Source organism: Artemia sp. Qi Xiang Cuo, chromosome 3, assembly GCF_049724085.1.
Source record: "Artemia sp. Qi Xiang Cuo chromosome 3, ASM4972408v1, whole genome shotgun sequence".
In the NCBI taxonomy this organism is placed as follows: Eukaryota; Metazoa; Arthropoda; class Branchiopoda; order Anostraca; family Artemiidae; genus Artemia; species Artemia sp. Qi Xiang Cuo.
In genome coordinates this window covers 41370814-41398361 of record NC_142796.1, presented here as the reverse complement: position 1 = coordinate 41398361, position 27548 = coordinate 41370814, and the positions used below count along the sequence as shown (strand labels likewise).

General features: G+C 31.1%; 1 protein-coding gene across 2 annotated transcripts in view; it reads right to left on the bottom strand.

Moving 5' to 3' along the window:
• Nucleotides 1-27548, bottom strand: part of LOC148954103 (metabotropic glutamate receptor 8-like) — a 437295-nt gene that overhangs the window by 207214 nt on the left and 202533 nt on the right. For both annotated transcript variants that reach the window (XM_089085905.1, XM_089085904.1), the window contains exon 8: nt 11903-12051. In XM_089085905.1, coding sequence (XP_088942031.1) covers nt 11903-12051 — 149 coding nt within the window. The remainder of the gene's footprint in view (nt 1-11902; nt 12052-27548) is intronic.

The window sequence follows — 27548 nt, the reverse complement described above, 5'->3', positions numbered from 1 at the left end:
AGCAACGCTCCAGATTTCAAGGGAATTGGATGCTGCCTCTTTTATTTAAAGTTTTGCAGGCACCACCTAATTGTTCCTTATGCATCTCAGTCATTTATTAAGATTTTTTGTTTCAGGCAGAAGGAGTCATCAGAGCGAATCTTAGAGGTAGATTTTACGATTAAATTAGAAAATCAGAAAATTACTACTGCTACTATTAACAAATCACTGCAGCATCAAGCCACCTGAGGCTAAAACAGATGCGCACACTTCTCGTCCATACTAATCTATTCAAAGCAACTATCTTAACACTTTTCCAAGAAGATCCAATTTCCTTTCTCACGACCTCTTCCCACTTAATTTGGGGACGACCTACTTTTCGTTTTACCCTATACGGATGGCCGAAAAGGATGATCTTTGGCAATCTGTCATGCTTCACCTGTAAAACGTGTCCTAACCATCACAACCTTTATGTCGTTATAGCCCTAGAAGCGGGATAAAACCGGATTTTTGTACAGTGTACTGTTTGAATATGGTCAATCAGACGGGTACCCGAAACATTCTTTAGCCAATATCTCTGGAAACAATCTAGCAAATCATCCTCCGTTTTTCGGAGCGACCATTCTTTGGAACTAAATTTAACTACTGTCATCACTGAAACTTTCAATCAGGGTTGCCACCAGACCAAAAATTTCGTAACGCCCAACTATTAAAAACGTAACTTTTTTGTAACTTTTGATAGGAAAGTCTCTTTTCAAGGCAGGGTACCTTAATTTTACTATCAAGAGCTGTAATTAAAGGGGGGAGGTGACATTTGTTGCCTTTCATTAAAAATCCTCCCTCCAACTTTTAAAAGGTTTCTAAAAAGTATATAGTTCAGGAAATTCCTATTTATCCAACTGTAAGTGCTGCTTCCAGTTTACCTGCACAACTGAAAGACACTTTTTAGGAATTTTTAGGAGATGAGGTCAAACAATAAACAAAAATTAAAGTCTATTTTCAAAATGAACTAAAAAGTAGATAATCTGTTTTCTTTTCTCAAGAACATATGAAAATAAGCAAACATAAGGGGCACAAAAAGCATGGGCTTTACATAACATAAACACCAAATTGATTTAGGTTTTAAATACATAAACGGAAAAGTTCGATGAGTTGACGAAAACCAATAAAAAAGATCAAATTATGCAAAAAAGAATCGATTTTTTGCCCCAAAATTTCACTTATATTTATAGATTCTGGAAAAAATGCTTTAAGTATTTTAATTTTCCAATTAGAAAAAATATAATGTCTCATCCAAGATTATTATTAACATCCTTTGTCGGATATGTTGGATAAAATTAAAAAATCTAAGTATCAGAGTGAATAGTTTTTTTTAACTACATCCTTTGCCAGATACATCGAATAAAATTGATAGAATATAAGTGTCAGAGTGAATAAATTTTTTTTTATCAACATCCTTTGTTAGATCCATCAAATAAAATTGACAAAATCTAAATTTCAGAATGAATATACGCTTCAAACAGATACAGCAGATTGCCAGATACATCGAATAAAATTGATAGAATATAAGTGTCAGAGTGAATAATTTTTTTTTTATCAACATCCTTTGTCAGATACATCAAACAAAATTGACAAAATCTAACAAATGTATCAGAATGTTGACAAAATTGACAAAATCTATATCAGAGTACTATTCTATAGCATCCTTTTCATGGATACATCGGATAAAATTGACAAATTCTAAGTGTCAGAGTGAATAAATTTTTTATCAACATCCTTTGCCAGATACGTCGAATAAAATTGAAAAAATCTAAATTTCAGAATGAATAAATTCATTATCAACATCCTTTGTCGGATATGTCGAATAAAATTGACAAAATCTAAGTATCAGAGTGAATATTTTTTTATCAACATCCTTTGCCTGATACATCAAATAAAATTGATAAAATATAAGATTCAGAGTGAATAAATTTTTTTATCAACATCCTTTGTCAGATACATCAAATAAAATTAACAAAATCTAAATTTCAGATGAATAAATGCTTTAACAACATCCTTTATTGGATATTTTGGATAAAATTGACAAAATCTAAGTATCAGAGTGACTAATTTCTATATCAACATCTTTTTCTCGGATACATAGGATAAAATTGATAAATTCTAAGTGTTAGAGTGAATAAATTTTTTTTATCAACATTCTTTGCTAGATATATCAGATAAAATTGACAAAATCTAAGTATCAGGGTGAATAAATTCATTATCAACATCCTTTGTTGGATATGTCGGATAAAATTGACAAAATCTAAGTATCAGAATGAATTATTTTTTTTATCAACATCCTTTTAGATACATCGAATAAAATTGATAAGATATAAGTGTCAGAGTGAACAAGTTTTTTTTTATCAACATCCTTTGTCAGATAAATCGAATAAAATTGATAAAATTTAAATATTAGAATGAATAAATGCTTTCACAGCATCCTTTATCGGATATGTCAGATAAAATTGACAAAATCTAAGTATCAGCATGATTAAATTCTATATCATCATTCTTTTCTCGGATATATAGATTAAAATTGACAAAATCTAAGTGTTAGAGTGAATATTTTTCTTAACAACATCCTTTGCCAGTTACATCAGATAAAATTGACAAAATCTAAGTGTCAGAGTGAATAAATTCATTATTCAACATCCTTTGTCGGATATGTCGGATAAAATTGATAAAATCTAAGTATGAGAGAGATTAAATTCAATATCAACATCATTTTCTCGGATACATGGGATAAAATTGACAAAATCTAAGTATCAGATTGAATAAATGCTTTATCAACATCTTTTAAATGCATTATCAACATCATTTGTCAGCTATATCAGATAAAATGGACAAAATATAAGTATCAGACTGATTAAATTCTATATCAACATCCCTTTCACGGGTACATGGGATAAAATTGACAAAATCTAAGTATCAGATTGATTAAATTCTATATCAACATCCCTTTCTTGGGTACATGGGATAAAATTGACAAAATCTAAGTATCAGAGTGAATAATTTATTTTTCATCAACATCTTTTATCAGTTACAACAATTATAATTAACAAAATCTAAATATCAGAGTGAATAAATTCTTTTTCAGCATCATTTGTCGGACATGTTTAATAAAATTGATAAAATATAAATATCAGAATGAATAAATGTTTTAACAACATCCTTTGTCGGATAAGTAGGATAAAATTGACAAAATCTAAGTATAAGAGTTATTAAATTCTATATCAACATCCCATACTCGGATACATGGGATAAAATTGACAAAATCTAAGTATTAGAGTGAATAAATTCATTATCAACATCCTTTGTCGGATATGTTGGATAAAAAGGACAGAATATAAGTATAAGAGTGATTAAAATCCATATTAACAACCCTTTCTCGGATACATCCCTTTCTATGTATGCGCCGTCGCGGGGTACACTCCATGTCTTTCTCGGTTTTTGTGTCTAAATCTACGTATCTGTATGTGTTTTTATCTCTCTCACTCTTTTTTCTTGTGTGTCTGGGCGGGTGTTTGCTTATTCCAATGCATGTCTGGCCGCTCTAAGTGAACCTAAATTAACTCAACTTTTTGAATATCTCTCTCACTATGACTGTGTGTCTGAGTGGGTGTGCTGCCATCTATAACCGGTCTAACCTAAATTCAACGTAAGGATGCATGAAGTCAAAATGAATAGAACTTGGATTTTATGACTGTTATGTGATGTATCCGATAAAAACTTTGAAAACGAATTTATTCTTTCTGGTACTTAGATTTTGTCAATTTTATCCGATGTATGTGACATGTCATGTTGATAATGCATTTAAGGGATATTGATAAAGAATTTATTCACACTTATACTTAGATTTTGTCAATTTTATCCCATGTATCTGAGAAAAGGATGTTGATATAGAATTTAATAACTCTGATACATAGGTTTTATCAAGTTTATCCCATGTATTCGAGAAAGGGATGTTGATAGAGAATTTAATCAATCTGATACTTAGATTCTGTCAATTTTATCCGATATAGCCGACAAATGATGTTGATAATGCATTTCAAGGATGTTGATAAAGCATTTATTCACTCTGATACTTAGATTTTGTCAATTTTGTCCCAACTATCTGAGAAACGGATCTTAATAAGGAATTTAGTCACTCTGATATTTAGATTCTGTCAGTTTTATCTGACATATCTGACAAAGGATATTGGTAATGAATTGATTCACTCTTTAACTTAAATTCTGTAAATTTTATCCCCTGTATCCCAGAAAGGGATGTTGATATAGAACCTAATAGCTATGATGCTTAAATTCTGTCAATTTTATCCAACATATCTGGCAAAGGATATTGTTAAAGCATTTATTCATTCTGATATGTATATGTTGTCAATTTGATTAAACATCTCCGACCAATGATGCTGAAAAAGCATTTATTCACTCTGATATTTAGATTTTGTTAGTCATAATTGTTTTAACTGATAAAAGATGTTGATAAAAAATAAATTATTCACTCTGATACTTAGATTTTGTCAATTTTATCCCATGCACCCGAGAAAGAGATGTTGATAAAGAATTTATTCACTCTGATACTTAGATTTTGTCAATTTTATCCCATGTATCTGAGAAAATGATGTTTATATGGAATTTAATCACTCTGATACTTAGATTTTATCAATTTTATCCGACACATCCCACAAAGGATGATGAAAATGAATTTATTCACTCTGACACTTAGATTTTGTCAATTTTATCCGATGTAATTGGCAAAGGATGTTGATAAAAAAAAATATTCACACTAACACTTTAATTCTGTCAATTTTAATCTATGTATCCGAGAAAAGGATGTTGATATAGAATTTAATCACTCTAATGCTTAGATCTTGTCAATTTTATCCGACAAATCCAATAAAGGATGTTGTTAAAGCATTTATTCATTCTGATATTTAGATTTTGTCAATTTTTATTCGATGTATATGACAAAGTATGTTGATAAAAAAGAATTTGTTCACTCTGACACTTATATTTTATAAATTTTATTCGATGTATCTGGCAAAGGATGTTGAAAAAAAAATTATTCACTCTGATACTTAGATTTTGTCAATTTTATCCGACATATCCGACAAAGGATGTTGATAATGAATTTATTCATCTGATACTTAGATTTTGTCAATTTTATCCGATGTATCTAGCAAAGGATGCTGATAAAAAAAATTTATTCACTCTAACACTTAGAATTTGTCAATTTTATCCTATGTATCCGAGAAAAGGATGTTGATATAGAATTTAGTCACTCTGATACTTAGATTTTGTCAATTTTATCCGACATATCCGATAAACGATGTTGTTAAAGCATTTATTCATTCTGAAATTCAGATTTTGTCAATTTTGTTTGATGTATCCGACAAAAGATGTTGATAAAAAAAATTTATTCACTCTGACACTTATATTTTATCAATTTTACTCGATGTATCTGGCAAAGGATGTTCATAAAAAGATTAGTCACTCTGATACTTAGATTTTGTAAATTTTATCCGACATATCTGACAAAGGATGTTGATAATGAATTTATTCATTCTGAAATTTAGATTTTGTCAATTTTATCCAATGTATGTGCCAAAGGATGTTGATAAAAAAAATTTATTCACTTTGACTCTTATATTCCGTCAATTTTATCCTATGTATCCAAGAAAATGATGTTGATATAGAATTTAGTCACTCTGATACTTAGAATTTGTCAATTTTATCCGACATGTTAGATAATGGATATTGTTATAGCAATTATTCATTCTGAAATACAGATTTTGTCAATTTCGTTTGATGTGTATGGCAAAATATGCTGATAAAAAAAAATTTATTCACTCTGACACTTATATTCTATCAATTTTATTCGATGTATCTGGCAAAGGATGTTGTTAAAAAAAATTATTTATTCTGATGCTTAGATTTTGTCAATTTTATCCGACATATCCGACAAAGGATGTTGATAATGAATTTATTCATTTTGGAAGTTAGATTTTGTCAATTTTATCCGATGTATCTGCCAAAGGATGTTGATAAAAAAATTTATTCACTCTAACACTTGGAATTTGTCAATTTTATCCTATGTGTCCGAGAAAAGGATGTTGATATAGAATTTAGACACTCTGACACTTATATTTTGTCAATTTTATCTGACATATCCGATAAAGGATGTGGTTAAAGCATTTATTTATTCTGAAATTTAGACTTTGTCAATTTTATTTGATGTATCTGACAAAGAATGTTGATAGAAAAAATTATTCACTCGGAGACTTATAGTTTATATATTTTATTCAATTCATCTAGCAAAGTATGTTGTTAAAAAAAATTATTCACTCAGATACTTATATTTTGTCAATTTTATCCAACATATCCGACAAAGGATGTTGATAAAAAATTCATTCATTCTGATACTTAGATTTTGTTAATTTTATTTGATATATCTGGCAAAGGATGTTAATAAAAAAACATTTATTCACTCTAACACTTAGAATTTGTCAATTTTATCCTATGTATCCGAGAAAAGGATGTTGATACAGAATTTAGTCACTCTGATACTTAGATTTTGTCAATTTTATCTGACATATCCGATAAAGGATGTTGTTAAAGTATTTATTCATTCTGGAATTTAGATTTTGTCAATTTTATTTGATGTATCTGACAAAGGATGTTGATAATGCATTTATTCACTCGGATACTTAGATTTTGTCAATTATATTTGATGTATCTGACAAAAGCTGTTGATAAAAAAAATTATTCGCTCCGACACTTAGATGTTGTCAATTTTATCCAACATATCCGACAAAGGATACTGATATAGCATTTATTCCATCTGATACTTAGATTTTGTCAACTATATTCGTTGTATCTGAGAAAAGATCTTAATAAAAAAAAATTATTCACTCTGACGCTTAGCTTTTGTCAATTTTATCCCATGTATACGAGAAATGGATGTTGATATAGAATTTAATCAACTGATACTTAGATTTTGTCAATTTATCTGATATACCCGACAAATGATGATGATAAAGCATTTATTCACTCTGATACTTAGATTTAGTAAATTTTATCCCATGTATCCGAGAAAGGGATGTTGATATCGAATTTAATCAATCTGATACTTAGATTTTAATCAATATGATACTTAGATTTTGTCAATTTTATCCAACATATCCGATAAAGGATGTTTATAAAGTATTTATTCACTCTGATATTTACATTTTGTCAATTTTATTCGATGTATCTGACAAAGGATGTTGATGGAAGCGAATTCAATCGATAAAAAATGTTAATAAAGAATTTGTTCAATTTTTTCGTAATTTCCTGAATTAAATTTCTGTATTGTGTATCCAAGAGGTGAATTCAAGAAAGAGTTTGTTACTTACTTACTTACAACTTTTTCATAATGACATATCCAACAACTGATGTTAATAAAGAATTTATTCATTCTGATACCTGAATTTTGTCAATCTAGCTCTGTTTTTTCCCTATTATTCAACTAATATCGTTCGTATAGTTCAATTCGCAAATGCTAAACCCTTTTGTTCTCCACCTTCATACGATCCAATTCACAAATACTATCTAGTGACACATTCCTAACAAACTAGTCTTGACTAAAGGCAATTGTCAAAAAAAATCAGAAACCAGTCTGATAGCACATACTTCAAAGAAATGAAACAGTGGATAATGCATGGGTGACTGACAGTTTTTCCTACAAAATCATTCCTAAGTACACAATTTGACAATTTCTAGTTTTCGGTTAAAAAAAACAAAAAAAACAAACACGTTACGATGAAAGTGTCTCAAAAACCAGTCTACTTGCGTTATACAATCTCAATTATACTTTCAAAACCATTTTGATCACTTTATAGGTATATAATATAAAAGGATTGGTCAATTTTTGCAATGTGCTCGTCAAACTACACTGTATATTCTTGTGTAATTCCATGTGTAATTGAAACCTTATACACCCTTACTACTATAGCTTTTATCGTAAATCTGAAAACATTCCTTCTATTTACAACATTTTCTCTTTTTTCCAGAATTCTATAAAAGCACTGAGATCTATTTATTTTACATTATTTATATTTGATGCATTTTATTCAGTTATTCATCTAGGCTAATTTTATTTCAGGGCTTTTTTTGTTACTTTATTTGTTTTTTTTCCTTGATTTTTGAGGAAATAAATAAACAAATATAACCTATATCCAAATTGGAACAGCTGGTTTATAATCAGCCATCAATATAAAGACTTGTCTTGTCAATCTGACTTGTCAATTAAATACAAACAAAAGCGAGAATCCATCATTGATCTAACGAAAACCAAAAAAAAAAAAAAAACGAAACCAAATTTTGACGTAGAATTATACTAACGTTGGGAATCTTTAGGTAGTCATGAGAGAGAGAGCTCGGCTTTCGCGCTCAAAAGCAAAATTAAAACGGACTGCTAGCTGTTATGAGAACTATTAAAGAAACAAAAGATCTTTTATTCTAGTCTGAATGTATGTTTTAAAAGTTTACAGCCATTTCAAAACGAACTTACAAAATTCTTCGCAAACAAAGGGGAAACTCAGCCTAATTCAATGAAATTTTAAATTTTCCAAAAAGCATGCGTCTCTTGATTCAAACAACATTTTCAATTTTCCCAATTGATTTAATTCAATTTTTATTTAAGGTCTAGTTTGGCGATTCCCCTAAGTAAAGAGATTATTACTCAAATGGTCCACAAATAAAAAAAAATTGATTGAATCACCATCATTGGATTAACTGTCAGTTTCAAACAGTTCGTGGCAATGATTTGTAAGTAAGGAGTGACGCGGCTCAATAGTATCCAAAGCTCTGAAAACATAATTTTGATACCAATAAATACAACAAAAGAATCAGCATATTATACTTATTGCGAATATGTAAGTTTCCGTAAGTTTAGGCCTAGTGTTACCTATCACAGGCTACGAGCCTGAGAAAATGTGTCTCAATTTCGAAAAAGGGAAAAAACACCCCTTAAAAGTCGAAAAACCTTAATGAAAATCACACCATTAGATTAGGCGTATTAGATTACCTTGTTGAGAGATTTCAACCCCTTATCTGCAAAATGTGGAATTTTCTATTTTTTACCAGAAGAAAGATCACGGATGCGTGTTTATTTGTATTTTTTTTCCAGGGGTGATTGTATTGACCCAGTGGTCCTATAATATTAGAAGAGGGCTCATTCGAACGAGAAATTAAAACTTCTAGTGCCCTTTTTAAGTGACCAAAAAGATTGGAGGGCAACTAGGCCCCTCCCCCGCCTTTTTTTCTAAAACGGTTCGATCAAAATTTTGAGATAGCCATTTTGTTCATCATAGTTGAAACGCCCAATAGCTATGCCTTTGGATATAACACCCCCCCCCCCACCACAGCCCCAGGGAAGAGGTCCTTAAGTTACAAATTTTGCCCATCGTCTACGCATAGTGTTTGTTATTGGGAAGTATGCATACATTTTCGGGTGGGGGGGGGGCAAATTTTCTGAAGTTTTTTTCCACGGGGGAATTTTCCATGGGGAGGTAAGTTTCCAAGGTGTGATATTTTCAGGAGAAATTTTACAGGGGGGAATTTGCCATTATTCCTAAAGCAAATTTCTTTTTATGTGTCTTGCTGTCTCTTTTCTGTCTAAATTTTACGCGTGGAGATGTTAAGGGTACTTAATTGTTCGGGGTAGATTTTTACCGTGATGTAATTGTCAAGGGGACAAATTTTTTCAACTGAAAGTAAGGAGCAATATTAAAACTTAAAACGAACAGAAGCTATTACGTATATAAAGAGAGTTACCTCCTCTTCAACCCTTCGCTTTTTACGCTAAAGTTTGAATTTTTTCCCAAATCTTTAAGAACAACTCCTGAAATACAAGAGTCATTTAATTAGAACAATAAAAAGCTTCTTTAAAAGTACTTAAAAACTTTGTTGTGAGAAAGTGGTGTTTTATGCCACTTGTGGGCTAAACTGCTATTAGTTGAAAATTGTGAGATAGCCAGTCGGGTAAAAAGTCAAAAAGACTATTTATTAAGCCTCCCAATTTCAGAGAAATTAACGCCGTGCAGTGGCGCATGCGCTCCTAAAGAAGTCCTGCAGTCCATACAAGATAAATGGTAATGTAGATATTTATTTTGAAGCATCATTGAACTAAGTTGAGTCACTTTATGTCTCATAAAATTATATTTACGATGCATATTTACGCATAAGCTATTATGAAGAAGGAGTGGTGAATCATTGTGTGAACCGGGGGGACGTACCTTAGTAACCGGAAGAGTGTTTCTTAATGCCTATATCACCTAACTTACCATGATCATTTAGATAAATAGAGAAAGGGGTCTAGGGACGGGAGGTCGGCATTAATTTCTAATGTTCCTTTATTTAAGCTAAGATTTAATATGGGGGCTGCGGGGGATTGTTTTCTTCTTATAGAAGAATTTTTATTATTTTGTAACGTAAAGGCTTTCATTCATATCATTACCGGCACAAATGGCGAAGAGATGGATGGCGGGCGGGGGGGGGGCAATTCATTAGTGCCGTCACGAAATTTAACAGGAGGAGAAGGTACGAGACAAAAAGGAACTTTGTTTCTATTGATTTTATATGGAAATGTTAGGCTTTAAGTTGATTTTTTTTATATATTGGAGGGTTGGTGGTAATGAACTGTAAGTGAGGAGTGCTCATGCTAAAATAGCAAAACTTCTAAAAGAGTTTTGTTAACAGTGTATACACTAAAAGAATTGATTTTTCACTGTGATTACAAATATATGTAATTCGTTAAGCTCCAATGTAGCCATCAAAGGTAACGATTCTGGGAAAATTTGTTCAATTTTCGAAAAAGAGGGAAAGCAACCGAAAAAGGGAGAGTGACCTTGATAAAACTTTTCCCATTGAGTTTATTATATAAGAAAACTATTGTAGAAGTTTCAAGCACCTGTCAAGAAATACTGTGAAATTTGTAATTTTTTTCGAGAAGGACGGTCACGGATGCGTATTCATTCGATTTTGTTTTGGTTTCCCCTTGGCGATTGTATCGAGTCAATGGTTCTAGAATATCGGAAAATTGCTCATTAGAAAAGTAAAGTAAACTTTCTACTCACCTTTTTAATTACCAGAGAAAAACCTTTCTTAAACAGAATCGCATTTTCTGCCAATTTGTGGCGTAAAACGGCAATTTTAGCACGAAGCATGCCAAAAACCAATGAAATAAAATTTTGAGGTAGCCAACTGGTATAAATTTATCGAACTAATATATATTGGTCTTTCCACTCTTGGAGACAGCAAAGCACCATTTTGGTGCATTCGTAGTAGAAATTATTCTCTAGGCCCTCTTTTTACCTGGCAATTTTTTGTCTACGTCTTTAATACTGGTGCTGGGGAATGATAGTGCCCTCCTATTGCTATAATATTTCTTATGTAGCATGAGAGATTCCATTTAAATGCCCACCGGCACAGAGGTGGAAAAGTGGGGATGGGACATTATGAACGTTACTAGAAAATGTCTTGGGGGGGAGTTGATAAGTGATACCAGGAGCTTTGTTATTACCAAGTTTAAATGGTAATTTTTCTAGTTTACTATTTATATACAATGTTTAAGGTCTTCTTGTTTCCGGAAGGGCTTCCTCCCCCTACTGACGTCCATAGTAAACTCCTATATAATATGTCTGTTAAAAAAATTTGCTTTTAAAACTATGAAAATCATGATCCCACAATCAATTTTTGAGGAGTTACTGAGAAAAGCGTCAGCAATGGATCGAAAAACAACTTTTCCTACTAAAAGTTCCCTAGTATATGAGACCCAAAATGCCTTCTCCGAACCTTTAAATAAACAAAGAAAACTTTAGGTAAGATAAAATGCTTTTCTTACCAACAAAAGGAACCAGGCCCTCTTGCTCATAGTTGGTAAATTTTTCTTTCCCTGTGCACTCAGGAAGTTCTTTTTCCCTCAAGGGACTTACAGTTCCTCGTCGTGTTCCATTTGGAGAAACATTTTTAGTCCCCGGTACCTCTGGTATCCTGAAAATATTTATCTTTGAAATTTAAACTGTGAAAAATCATAAAATAAAAAATCACACGAGATAACTATTGAGCTTGAAAAACCATTTACATGTTTTAACGTTCTAAAAAACTGAAAACTTAATTTTTAATCTTATTAAGTTCTCAAGAAAATTAACAGCTATTCTTATTCTTTCCGTACTAATTTTAATTGACTAACCTTTTCTAGCTTCACCTTTGAGTTTACCAGAACCGGCCTGAGGGATGTGCAAAGGATTCAGCAGCACACTTGAGCCTTTTGGAGGGGTATAAAATTGGGCTATTTTTGAAAAAAAATGGCAATATTTTTATAAATTGATTTAAATATTGGTTCGAAATATTTAAACTAGATGGAACTTTGTCTCAAAACTATTAGAGTGGGATTTCAAGGTAAAACTGAAGGTCTGGCCCAATGAATTCTGAAATACAGCGGTCTGATGCCCTTGATCAAGGTCCAAGGTTAGTAGAGTAGTCATCTGCCTTTCTGGCAGAGGCGGGAAGGGTTCTGAGTAGTATAAGGGCATAATATCTTCTGCAGCTCCTACAGGAAAAAACACAGTATCTGAAGCCCATATAGACATTATCATTGCATGGACAAGTCATCGACCTGTATCTTTTAGAATGGTAAGAATAATTTGCATCCATTCAAGATTAGAGTCAGATTCGGTTCCGATTTTAATCCCGTGTAAAAGCAAATTCCCAACTAATTTCAAACAGAATTTTCTTTTCCTCTCCTACAAAAAAATACAGCCGGGGGAAGTTTAATCCTTGAGATATACAAGTATCTCACAGAGGAGTTTTTCTATAACGTAGCTAAATTAATTGGTCTGGAGAGGGATGGTACAATTATGTTACAAAGACACATATTCTCTGATATTATAAGTCAAAACCGATAGTTTAAAAGAGGGTTTAGGTACTGATGGTGTCATTCGCTCTCGGTTGAATTTTACTAACTGGGACGGTAAGGTTTGCCCGGAGCTAGTGAAATGACGGGGTTTACTTTTGAAGAAAAAAAAGAAGAAGAAATAGAAACCTTGAAGGACTGTAAAGAACCTACTCTTTCTGATTCCGACTGAGACAAGTCCCAAGAAAATTGGATTCAGATATTTATGATGCTACTGAGAAAAAATAGCTATTTTACGGACTTGGGTACTTGGCCTGTTCATATAAGTGCTAGCTTACGTGATTTAATTTTTATCAAGGAACCAATCTCTGTAATTATTGGTTCACTATGTTCTGTTGTTTTATATTCTTTTCCGCATGAAATTTGGAGATTTATCTTAGGTCTGGTGGACGGTGACTCCCGCATTACTTATTTATACTGAGAGTACATGCAATATAAGTACTTTCCCATAAGCTTTCATTAGTTCATTTAACATAAAAGTAGTTTAAAGTAGGCCTACAAGAAAGAGTATTAAACGTATTTAGTCAATTAGTAATAATCCAAATTGAGAGACATCAATTTAATGTTGTAGGATGTTCCAAAGTGCACAAAACTGTGTTTTTAGATTTGAAGTTTCTTTTTTTATGTATCAGACCTCCCGGTAGGGCTATAAAATATGAGTCTTGCAAGTAGACTAAGAGATTCCATTTCTGGGGCGCCCCCGTACAAACAGTTTTTTTTTCTTCTGGTAGTTAATTCTACAGGTCATTAAACTCTTTGACAAGAGGAACGAGTATAACTTGATTGGTGATTAGGATTTGAATATTTTTTAGGTTAAATCCGTGGTCATTCATCTGTAAGTTGATTAGTAGGTTGTTTTTTTTTTAAACTTGGCTAATAGTTTTTTAAACCTATTACTACAAACCCTACATGCATTCCATTTTTAGAACTAGGAGCGTGATGTGTGTGTGATGCTATCAGACTGGTTTCGTTTCATGGATTCATTAATAGAAGGACTAATGTTTTTTGAAAAGGGTAATTACTTCTTTAGTTTACGAGATTTGCGAATTTTTTTTGCGAAAAGATATTTGCGTAAAGGTATTGCGAAGGTTAAGAATGCCTCATGGGCAATTAAAGAATGAGATGCTTGCATCAACAATACAAAGAATAAGCTCAGATACTTAATAGATTTGACGTTTACAAGAGACATTGCTAGAAAGTATTCAATAGCTTAATTGAAAAGTAACGATAGATTGACATTGTGACTTGACCTAGCTTTACCTCGCCGATGTGGTCTGTATAATACATAAGTAACGTTTGAAAAATATTGTCAATTTAAAAAGAAATGGCTGAAAAGTGTTTTGAGGGGGACGGGTTGCATGGAGGGGTGAGTTGCACGAGGGTTCAGTTAAAGGGGATACAGTTGCACGGGGGGTTTTGGTTATACACGGGTTCAGTTACAAGGGGGATTCAGTTGCACGGGGGTACCCCTTTTTTCGAAAATCGGGCTCCCTGTTTTCAAAATCCCTTTTTCTTCTGAGGCTTGGAGCATTTGGTGGCTAGATATTAAACGTAATGAAATTTATATAGTTGCAATCTGCATAAAAACCCAATTCCTGTCAATTGTTATCAAAATTCCATTTTTGACTTTTGGTTACAACTATAAATAAGGCTATCGTGTCTTTCTGAACTTTCTGTGCGAGGCAGGGGTTACTATTTAGTTTAAATAATTCTAGGAGGAATTGAGTGTTCTGGATGGTATGGAAAAATGGTACTTGTTAAATATTCGGGTAAACATACGACTAAGAAACGCTTCACTATAAATAAGGCTATCGTGTTTTTCCGAACTTTCTAGGGCGGTGGTAACTATTTAGTTTAAATAATTCTAGGAGTAATTGATTTTTATGGATGGTGTGGAAAAATGGGACTTGATAAATATTCGGGTAAACATACTACTAAGAAACGCTTCACTATAAATAAGGCTATCGTGTTTTTCCGAAATTTCTAGGGCGATGGTAACTATTTAGTTTAAATAATTCTAGGAGGAATTGAGTTTTATGGATGGTATGGAAAAATGGTACTTGTTAAATATTCGGGTAAACATACGACTAAGAAACGCTTCACTATAAATAAGGCTATCGTGTTTTCCGAACTTTCTAGGGCGGGGGTAACTATTTAGTTTAAATAATTCTAGGAGGAAATGAGTTTTATGGATGGTATGGAAAAATGGTACTTGTTAGATATTCGGGTAAACATACGACTAAGAAACGCTTCACTATAAATAAGGCTATTGTGTTTTTCCGAACTTTCTAGGGCGGTGGTAACTATTTAGTTTAAATAATTCTAGGAGGAATTGAGTTTTGTGGCTGGTGTGTAAAAATGGTACTTGTTAAATATTCGGGTAAACATACGACTAAGAAACGCTTCACTATAAATAAGGCTATCGTGTCTTTCCGAACTTTCTAGGGCGGTGGTAACTATTTATTTTAAATAATTCTAGGAGGAATTGAGTTTTTTGGATGGTTTGGAAAAATGGTACTTGTTAAATATTCGGGTACACATACGACTAAGAAACGCTTCACTATAAATAAGGCTATGGTGTCTTTCCGAACTTTCTAGGGTGGGGGTAACTATTTAGTTTAAATAATTCTAGGAGGAATTGAGTTTTATGGATGGTTTGGAAAAATGGTACTTGTTAAATATTCGGGTAAACATACGACTAAGAAACGCTTCACTATAAATAAGGCTATCGTGTTTTTCCGAACTTTCTAGGGCGGTTTTAATTATTTATTTTAAATAATTCTAGGAGGACTTGATTTTTGTGGATTGTTTGGAAAAATGGTACTTGTTAAATATTCGGGTAAACATACGAGTAAGAAACGCTTCACTATAAATAAGGCAATCGTGTTTTTCAGAACTTTCTAGGGAGGAGGTAACTATTTAGTTTAAATAATTCTAGGAGGAATTGAGTTTTATGGATGGTATAGAAAAATGGTATTTGTTGAATATTTGGGGAAACATACGACTAAGAAACGCTTCACTATTTTCTTTACTTGGTGGTCATTAAAAACGAAATTTTAGTGTTAAATAAGTAGTTTTTGTATCTTTTAAAAGAGCTTTACGGGGATTGAGAGACTCAGTTGCCGGATTCCGTGTGATTTTTCTTCTTTTCAGTAAAGACATTCGATATCCTAAAAGTGTTTAATTCAAACTTTTTTAAAACTTCGAAATTTTTCAACTTTATTTATTTTTTTTCTTTTTGTACATAACTTAAAATGTCAAAATATGCTTACAGTTCTAAAAATTGCGCTCTGTGATTGGTCAGAGACACAATTTGACTTTCCCACTGGTATTATATGATCGGTTATTGACACTACCTAATCTTTTTCATTCATTAAATCAGTATTTTTTACGCAGTTGAAAGATAAACACATAAGTTACATCTATAAAAAAAAAAAGTGAAGATGGAGCATATTAATAAAGTTTGTTTACATAACAAGGTTATTGTAGCATTGAATGCTGACAAAGAGATGTATTTAAACTTTGAAACAAGTACAGGTGGTAGCACTATTGGAAATGTATGCATGCATTGTCATGACAGTAAGGAATTAAATTTCTTTGGAATACCGAAAAATTCAACTCTTATGTTGGTGGTTATGCGAGATTGAGATTTCCAGAGATGATTCCACTCAAAGAGAATGCCAACATAAAAATAATCATTGATGATAGAGGACAACTCCTTGCTACTGCAGCAGGTAACACATTACCTACTGATACATCCAATCGTCACCTTTCGGGTATTAGCATTCAACGGAAGATCAATAAAAGAAAGGTCTACTCTTCTAATAATATCGTAAACCATATCTTGTCTACGTGTCGAAACTGTTACCTGTGTAAAAATAATGTGATAATAGACAGTGAAATTGCCAGAAAAATAAAAAGGGCATTGTCAGAAAATATCACGATGGACTATAAAGATGAATCGATGAAAAACAAAGCACCAGCAAACGTTACTGCCATTGATCAAGCAGTCATTGAACCAAATAATACCAAAGACAAAAAGCATATTGAGCCTGTTGATGAGACACCAGTAAAAATTGTGTATGACTCAAAATGGAATAATGATTATTCTACTGATTACGAACTAAGAGAAGACAATAGCTATAATATAAAGAGAGAACATGGTGAACTATTTTATGGAGCAGATTCAAAATGTCCAAAGTTAATCATTGATATTAATAATGTATCATAAGATATTTTTGTATTAATATTCTACATAGCATTATTTCATTAAAAATATATTATGCATTACATTGTTATGTGTTCATTATTTTTTAGAGTAAGCTAGGATATCAAACGTTTAGAATGTCTAATATAACCACGGAGATGTAAGAAAAGGAGTTTGCATACATCTATTGTCAGACACACGGGAACAAATTCTTTCTTGAATTTACCTCCTGGATAAATAAAAAAAAGACATTTCATTCAAGAAATTATGACGTAACTATAAGTAAGCAAAAATCTCTTTCTTGAAGTTACCTCAAGGATACACAATGCAGAAATTTCATTTAAGAAATTATCAAAAATTGTAAGTAAGTATCAAATTCTTTCAAAAATATGTTAATACGTTTAAGCAATAAATATCTTTAAGCTTAACCCGTCTTTATTCTTTAGAATAGTTTTATTCATTTCATTAAATTATGAAGAAATTGTAAGTAAGTAACAATAGCTTTCTTGAATTCGCTTCCTGGACAAACTTGAATGAAATTTCCTTATTGTGTGTATCCAAGAGTTGACTTCAAGAAAGAAATTGTTACTTACTGAGAATTTTTTAATAATTTCTTGAATTAAATTTCTATATCGCGTAGCTAAGTGAAAATTGTTTGTGATAAAGAGAAAAAAAAAGCTACTTACTTGCTATTTTTTCATAATTTCTTGAATGAAGTATCTGTACTGTATATCGAAGAGGTGAAATTAAAAAAAAGAGTTTGTTAATTACTTAAAAATATTTTCATAATTTCTTGAATGAAATTTCAGTATTGTGTATACAAGAGTTGACTTCAAGAAAGAAATGGTTACTTACTGAGAATTTTATTGTTTTCACAAGTTAGATATACGACGTAGAAATTAAATTCAAGAAATTATGAAAAAATTCTCAGTCTAAGTAGCAAATTCTTTCTTGAATTCACCTTCTGGATAAACAAAAAAAAACATTTCGTTAAAGAAATTATGACAAAATTATAAGTAAGTAACAAACTTTATTGTTTTCACGAGTTAGATATACGACGTAGAAATTAAATTCAAGAAATTATGAAAAAATTCTCAGTCTAAGTAGCAAATTCCTTCTTGAATTCACCTGTTGGATAAACAAAAAAAAACAAAAAAGACATTTTGTTCAAGAAATTATGACAAAATTCTAAGTAAGTAACAAACTTTATTGTTTTCACGAGTTAGATATACGATGTAGAAATTAAATTATTGAAATTATGAAAAAATTCTCAGTAAGTAACCATTTCTTTCTTGAAGTGAACTCTTGGATACACAATACGGAAATTTCATTCAATAAATTATGAAAATATTTGTAAGTAAGTAACAAACTCTTTGTTAATTTCACCTCTTGGATATACAGTACATATACTTCATTCAATAAATTAGGAAAAAATTGAAATTAGGTAGCTTTTTTTTTTCTCTTTATCAATAACAAATTTAAAATATCTACTTGATGTATAAATTTAGTTAGAGAAATTATTATAAAATTATAAGTAAGTGAAAATTTATTTATTTATGTCAACTGTTGGATACACACAATAAGGAAATTTCATTCAAGAAATTATAAAAAATATTTGTAAGTAAGTAACAAGCTCTCTATTGATTTCACCTCTTGAATATACAGTACAGATACTTCATTCAAGAAACGTGATTAAACACGTTTTGAAACTACATGCTATTTGTATGCCTTTCCTTGGCACCTTTCCAAACGAGCTGGGATTCTCCACTGGTTCCTACACATTGCAAAAAAGTGAGCAGTATTTTTCTCTTTATCAAAAACAATTTTCACTTAGCTACACGATGTAGAAATTTAATTCAAGAAATTAGGAAAAAATTCTCAGTAAGTAACAATTTCTTTCTTGAAGTCAACTCATGGATACACAATATGGAAATTTCATTCAAGAATTTCATGACTTAGATACACGATGTAGAAATTTGATTCAAGAAATTATGGAAAATTTCTCAGTAAGTAACAATTTCTTTCTTGAACTCATCTCTTGGATACACAATACGGAAATTTCATTCAAGAAATTATGAAAATATTTGTAAGTAAGTAACAAACTCTTTATTGATTTCACCTCTTGGATATACAGTACAGATACTTCATTCAAGAAATTATGAAAAAATCGCAAGTAAGTAACTTTTTTTCTCTTTATCACAAAAAATTTTAACTTAGCTAAATGATGTAGAAATTTAATTCAAGAAATTATTTAAAAAATTCTCAGTAAGTAACAATTTCTTTCTTGAAGTCAACTCTTGGATACGTAATACGGAAATTTCATTCAAGAAATTATGAAAAAATTGTAACTAAGTAGCAAATTCTTTCTTGAATTTACCTGTGGGACAAACAAAAAAGACATTTCGTTCAAGAAATTATGACAAAATTCTAAGTAAGTAACAAACTCTTTATTATTTTCACAAGTTAGATATACGACGTAGAAATTAAATTCAAGAACTTATGAAAAAATTCTCAGTCCAAGTAGCAAATTCTTTCTTGAATTCACCTGTTGGATAAACAAAAAAAAACTTTTTGTTCAAGAAATTATGACAAAAATCTAACTAAGTAACAAAATTTATTGTTTTCACGAGTTAGATATACGATGTAGAAATTAAATTCAATAAATTATGAAAAAATTATCAGTCTAAGTAGCGAATTCCTTCTTGAATTCACCTGTTGGATAAACAAAAAAAAAAAAAAAGACATTTCGTTCAAGAAATTATGAAAAAATTCTAAGTAATTAACAAACTTTATTGTTTTCACGAGTTGTATATACTATGTAGAAATTAAATTATTGAAATTATTAAAAAATTCTAAGTAAGTAACCATTTCTTTCTTGAAGTGAACTCATGGATACACAATACGGAAATTTCATTCAATAAATTATGAAAATATTTGTAAGTAAGTAACAAACTCTTTTTGTTAATTTCACCTCTTGGATATACAGTACAGATACTTCATTCAAGAAATTATGAAAAAATCGCAAGTAAGTAGCTTTTTTTTTCTCTTTATCACAAACAATTTTCACTTAGCTACACGATGTATAAATTTAATTCAAGAAATTATGAAAAAATTCTCAGTAAGTAACAATTTCTTTCTTGAAGTCAACTCATGGATATACACAATAAGGAAATTTCATTCAAGAAATTATAAAAAATATTTGTAAGTAAGTAACAAGCTCTTTATATGCCTTTCCTTGGCACCTTTCCAAACGAGCGGGGATTCCCCACTGGTTCCTACACATTGCAAAAAAGTGAGCAGTACGAAAACTCCACGTTTTCAACCAGACTGGTTTTTTAGGGAGCAATCAGGAGAGATATGCAAAGTCGACATAGCTTTATTTCATTTTTTTTAAGGTTCATTTAGACGAGGTTACGTGCGCGCACGTAACCTCGTCTAAATGAACCTTAAAAAAAATGAAATAAAGCTATGTCGACTTTGCATATCTCTCCTGATTGCTCCCTAAAAAACCAGTCTGGTTGAAAACGTGGAGTTTTCGTACTGCTCACTTTTTGCAATGTGTAGGAACCAGTGGGGAATCCCCGCTCGTTTGGAAAGGTGCCAGGAAAGGCATATAAAGAGCTTGTTACTTACTTACAAATATTTTTTATAATTTCTTGAATGAAATTTCCTTATTGTGTATATCCAAGAGTTGACTTCAGAAAGAAATTGTTACTTACTGAGAATTTTTCATAATTTCTTGAATTAAATTTCTATATCGCGTAGCTAAGTGAAAATTGTTTGTGATAAAGAGAAAAAAAGCTACTTACTTGCAATTTTTTCATAATTTCTTGAATGAAGTATCTGTACTGTATATCCAAGAGGTGAAATTAATAAAAAGAGTTTGTTACTTACTTACAAGAATTTTTTCATAATTTCTTGAATTAAATTTCCGTATTGTGTATCCAAGAGTTCACTTCAAGAAAGAAATGTTTACTTACTGAGATTTTTTTCATAATTTCTTTAATTTAATTTCTACATCTTATATCCAACTCGTGAAAACAATAAAGTTTGTTACTTACTTAGAATTTTGTCATAATTTCTTGAACGAAATGTCTTTTTTGTTTTTTTTGTTTATCCAACAGGCGAATTCAAAAAGGAATTTGCTACTTAGACTGAGAATTTTTTCATAATTTCTTGAATTTAATTTCTACGTCGTATATCTAACTCGTGAAAACAATAAAGTTTGTTACTTACTTAGAATTTTGTCATAATTTCTTGAACGAAATGTTTTTTTTTGTTTATCCAACAGGTGAATTCAAGAAAGAATTTGCTACTTGGACTGAGAATTTTTTCATAATTTCTTGAATTTAATTTCTACGTCGTATATCTAACTTGTGAAAACAATAAAGAGTTTGTTACTTACTTATAATTTTGCCATAATTTCTTGAACGAAATGTCTTTTTCGTTTGTCCAACAGTTAAATTCAAGAAAGAATTTGCTTCTTAGTTACAATTTTTTCATAATTTCTTGAATGAAATTTCCGCATTACGTATCCAAGAGTTGACTTCAAGAAAGAAATTGTTACTTACTGAGAATCTTTTCAATAATTTCTTGAATTAAATTTCTACATCATTTAGCTAAGTTAAAATTGTTTGTGATAAAGAGAAAAAAAAGTTACTTACTTGCGATTTTTTCATAATTTCTTGAATGAATTATCTGTACTGTATATCCAAGAGGTGAAATCAATAAAGAGTTTGTTGCTTACTTACAAATATTTTCATAATTTCTTGAATGAAATTTCCGTATTGTGTATCCAATAGATGAGTTCAAGAAAGAATTGTTACTTACTGAGAATTTTTTCATAATTTCTTGAATCAAATTTCTACATCATTTAGCTAAGTCATGAAATTCTTGAATGAAATTTCCATATTGTGTATCCATGAGTTGACTTCAAGAAAGAAATTGTTACTTACTGAGAATTTTTTCCTAATTTCTTGAATTAAATTTCTACATCGTGTAGCTAAGTGAAAATTGTTTTTGATAAAGAGAAAAATACTGCTCACTTTTTTGCAATGTGTAGGAACCAGTGGGGAATCCCCGCTCGTTTGGAAAGGTGCAAAGGAAAGGCATACAAATAGCATGTAGTTTCAAAACGTGTTTAATTACGTTTATTGAATGAAGTATCTGTACTGTATATTCAAGAGGTGAAATCAATAAAGAGCTTGTTACTTACTTACAAATATTTTTTATAATTTCTTGAATGAAATTTCCTTATTATGTGTATCCATGAGTTGACATCCATAAATAAATTTGCACTTACCTTGTATTTTATAATAACTTCCTTAATGAAATTTATACATCATGGATATAATTGAAAATCGTTTTTTATAAATCGAAAAAAAAAGCTCCTTAATAGCGATTTTTTAAAGATATATTTTATTAAGACTACGCCCTGCCTCTCAAAGAGGTGAAACTAATAAAAAGAGTTTGTTACTTACTTACAAATATTTTCATAATTTATTGAATGAAATTTCCGTATTGTGTATCAAAGAGTTCACTTCAAGAAAGAAATGGTTACTTACTGAGAATTTTTTAATAATTTCAATAATTTAATTTATAAATCTTATATCCAACTCGTTAAAACAATAAATTTTGTTACTTAATTAGAATTTTGTCATAATTTCTTGAACTAAATGTTTTTTTTTTTTTTTTTTGTTTATCCAACAGGTGAATTCAATAAGGAATTTGCTACTTATACTGAGATTTTTTTTATAATTTATTGAATTTAATTTATACGTCGTATATCTAACTCGTGAAAATAATAAAGTTTGTTACTTAGTTAGAATTTTTTCATAAATTCTTGAAAGAAAAGTTTTTTTTTGTTTATCCAACAGGTGAATTCAAGAAAGAATTTGCTACTTAGACTGAGAATTTTTTCATAATTTCTTGAATTTAATTTCTACGTCGTATATCTAACTTGTGAAAACAAAAAAATTCTCAGTAAGTAACCATTTCTTTCTTGAAGTCAACTCTTGGATACACAATACTGAAATTTCATTCAAGAAATTATGAAAATATTTGTAAGTAAGTAACAAACTCTTTTTGTTAATTTCACCTCTTGGATATACAGTAAAGATACTTCATTCAAGAAATTATGAAAAAATTGCAATTAAGTAGCTTTTTTTTTCTCTTTATCACAAACAATTTTCACTTAGCTACGCGATATAGAAATTTAATTCAAGAAATTATGAAAAAATTCTCAGTAAGTAACAATTTCTTTCTTGAAGTCAACTCTTGGATACACACAATAAGGAAATTTCATTCAAGAATGTCCAGGAAGCGAATTCAAGAAAGCTATTGTTACTTACTTACAATTTCTTCATAATTTAATGAAATGAATAGAACTATTCTAAAGAATAAAGACGGGTTAATCTTAAAGATATTTATTGCTTAAACGTATTAACATATTTTTGAAAGAATTTGCTACTTACTTACAATTTTTGATAATTTCTTAAGTGAAATTTCTGCATTGTGTATCCATGATGTAACTTCAAGAAAGAGTTTGTTGCTTAATTAGAGTTACGTCATAATTTCTTAAATGAAATGTCTTTTTTTTATTTATCCAGGAGGTAAATTCAAGAAAGAATTTGTTCCCGTGTGTCTGACAATAGATGAATGCAAACTCATTTTCTTACATCTCCGGGGTTTTATTAGACATTCTAAACTTTGATATGCTAGCTTACTCTAAAAATAATGAACAAATAACAATGTAATGCATAATATATTTTTAATGAAATAATGCTATGTAGAATATTAATACAAAAATATATTATGAAACATTATTAATATCAATGATTAACTTTGGACATTTTGAATCTGCTCCATAAAATAGTTCACCATGTTCTCGCTTGATATTATAGCTATTGTCTTCTCTTGGTTCGTAATCAGTAGAATAATCATTATTCAATTTTGAGTCATACACAATTTTTACTGGTGTCTCATCAACAGGCTCAATATGCTTTTCGTCTTTGGTATTATTTGGTTCAATGACTGCTTGATCAATGGCAGTAACGTTTGCTGATGCTTTGTTTTTCATCGATTCATCTTTATATTCCATCGTGATATTTTCTGACAATGCCCTTTTTATTTTTCTGGCAATTTCACTGTCTATTATCACATTATTTTTACACAGGTAACAGTTTCGGCACGTAGACAAGATATGGTTTACGATATTAGTAGAAGAGCAGGCCTTTCTTTTATTGATCTTCCGTTGAATTCTAATACCCGAAAGGTGACGATTGGATGTATCAGTAGGTAATGTGTTACCTGCAACAGTAGCAAGGAGTTGTCCTCCATCATCAATGATTATTTTTATTTTGGCATTCTCTTTGAGTGCAATCATCTCTAGAGATCTCAATCTCGCATAACCACCAACATAAGAGTTGAATTTTTTCGGTATTCCAAAGAAATTTAATTCCTTACTGTCATGACAATGCATGCATACATTTCCAATAGTGCTACCACCTGTACTTGTTTCAAAGTTTAAATACATCTCTTTGTCAGCATTCAATGCTACAATAACCTTGTTATGTAAACACACTTTATTAATCTGCTCCATCTTCACTTTTTTTTATAGATATGACTTATGTGTTTATCGTTCCACTGCGTAAAAAATACTGATTTAATACATGCAATAGATTAGGTAGTGTGAATAACCGGTCATAGAATACCAGTGGGAAAGTCACATCGTGTCTCTGACCAATCACAGAGCGCAATTGTTAGAACTGTAAGCATATTTTGACATTTTAAGTTATGTACAAAAAAAAAAAGTTGAAAAATTTCGAAGTTTTAAAAAAGTTTGAATTAAACACTTTTAGGATATCGAATGTCTTTACTGAAAAGAAGAAAAATCACACGGAATCCGGCAACTGAGTCTCTCAATAACCGTAAAGCTCTTTTAAAAGATACAAAAACTACTTATTTAACAAAAAAATTTCGTTTTTAATGACCACCAAGTAAAGAAAATAGTGAAGCGTTTCATAGTCGTATGTTTACCCGAATATTTAACAAGTACCATTTTTCTATACCATCCATATAACTCAATTCCTCCTAGAATTAATTAAACTAAATAGTTACCTCCGCCCTAGAAAGTTCGGAAACGCACGATTGCCTTATTTATAGTGAAGCGTTTCTTACTCGTATGTTTACCCGAATATTTAACAAGTACCATTTTTCCAAACAAGCCAAAAAAATCAATTCCTCCTAGAATTATTTAAACTAAATACTTACCACCGCCTTAGAAAGTTCGGAAAGACACGATAGCCTTATTTATAGTGAAGCGTTTCTTAGTCGTATGTTTACCCGAATATTTAAAAAGTACCATTTTTCCATACCATCCATAAAACTCAATTCCTCCTAGAATTATTTAAACTAAATAGTTACAACCGCCCTAGAAAGTTCGGAAAGACACGATAGCCTTATTTATAGTGAAGCGTTTCTTAGTCGTATGTTTACCCGAATATATAACAAGTACCATTTTTCCAAACCATCCAAAAAACTCAATTCCTCCTAGAATTATTTAAACTAAATAGTTACCACCGCCCTAGAAAGTTCGGAAAGACACGATAGCCTTATTTATAGTGAAGCGTTTCTTAGTCGTATGTTTACCCGAATATACAACAAGTACCATTTTTCCACACCAGCCAAAAAACTCAATTCCTCCAAGAATTATTTAAACTAAATAGTTACCACCGCCCTAGAAAGTTCGGAAAAACACGATAGCCTTGTTTATAGTGAAGCGTTTCTTAGTCGTATGTTTACCCGAATATTTAAAAAGTACCAATATTACATACCAGCAATAAAACTCAAGACCTCATAGAATTATTTAATCTATATAGTTACCAAAGCCCTAGAAAGTTAGGAAAAACACGATAGCCTTATTTATAGTGAAGCGTTTCTTAGTCGTATGTTTACCCGAATATTTAACAAGTACCATTTTTCCATACCATCCATAAAACTCATTTCCTCCTAGAATTATTTAAACTAAATAGTTACCACCGCCCTAGAAAGTTCGGAAAAAACATGATAGCCTTATTTATAGTGAAGCGTTTCTTAGTCGTATGTTTACCCGAATATTTAACAAGTACCATTTTTCCATATCATCCATAAAACTCAATTCCTCCTAGAATTATTTAAACTAAATAGTTACGACCGCCCTAGAAAGTTCGGAAAAACACGATAGCCTTATTTATAGTGAAGCGTTTCTTAGTCGTATGTTTACCCGAATATTTAACAAGTACCATTTTTCCAAACCATCCAAAAAACTCAATTCCTCCTAGAATTATTTAAACTAAATAGTAACCCCTGCCTCGCACAGAAAATTCAGAAAGACACGATAGCCTTATTTATAGTTGTAACCAAAAGTCAAAAATGGAATTTTGATAACAATTGACAGGAATTGGGTTTTTATGCAGATTGCAACTATATAAATGTCATTACGTTTAATATCTAGCCACCAAATGCTCCAAGCCTCAGAAGAAAAAGGGATTTTGAAAACAGGGAGCCCGATTTCGAAAAAAGGGGTACCCCCGTGCCACTGACTCCCCCGTGTCCCTGACCCCGGGTCTACCCAACCCCCCCCGGGCCCCGGTCTCCCCGTTAACTGAACCCGCGTGCCACTCCCCCCGCCCAGCACCCCGTCCCCCTCAAAACACATTTCAGCCATTTATTTTTAAATTGACAATATTTTTCAAACGTTACTTATGTATTATACAGACCACATCGGCGAGGTAAAGCTAGGTCAAGTCACAATGTTATTCTATCGTTACTTTTCAATTAAGCTATTGAATACTTTCTAGCAATGTCTCTTGTAAACGTCAAATCTATTAAGTATCTGAGCTTATTCTTTGTATTGTTGATGCAAGCATCTCATTCTTTAATTACCCGTGAGGCATTCTTAACCTTCGCAATACCTTTACGCAAATATCTTTTCGCCAAAAAAAATTCGCAAATCTCGTAAACTAAAGAAGTAATTACCCTTTTCAAAAAACATTAGGCTAGTCCTTCTATTAATGAATCCATGAAACGAAACCAGTCTGATAGCATCACACACACATCACGCTCCTAGTTCCAAAAATGGAATGCATGTAGGGTTCGTAGTAATAGGTTTAAAAACCTATTAGCCAAGTTTAAAAAAAAAAAAAACCTACTAATCAACTTACAGATGAATGACCACGGATTTAACATAAAAAATATTCAAATCCTAATCACCAATCAAGTTATACTCGTTCCTCTCGGCAAAGAGTGTAATGACCTGTAGAATTAACTACCAGAAAAAAAAAACCTGTTTGTATGGGGGCGCCCCAGAAATGGAATCTCTTAGTCTAC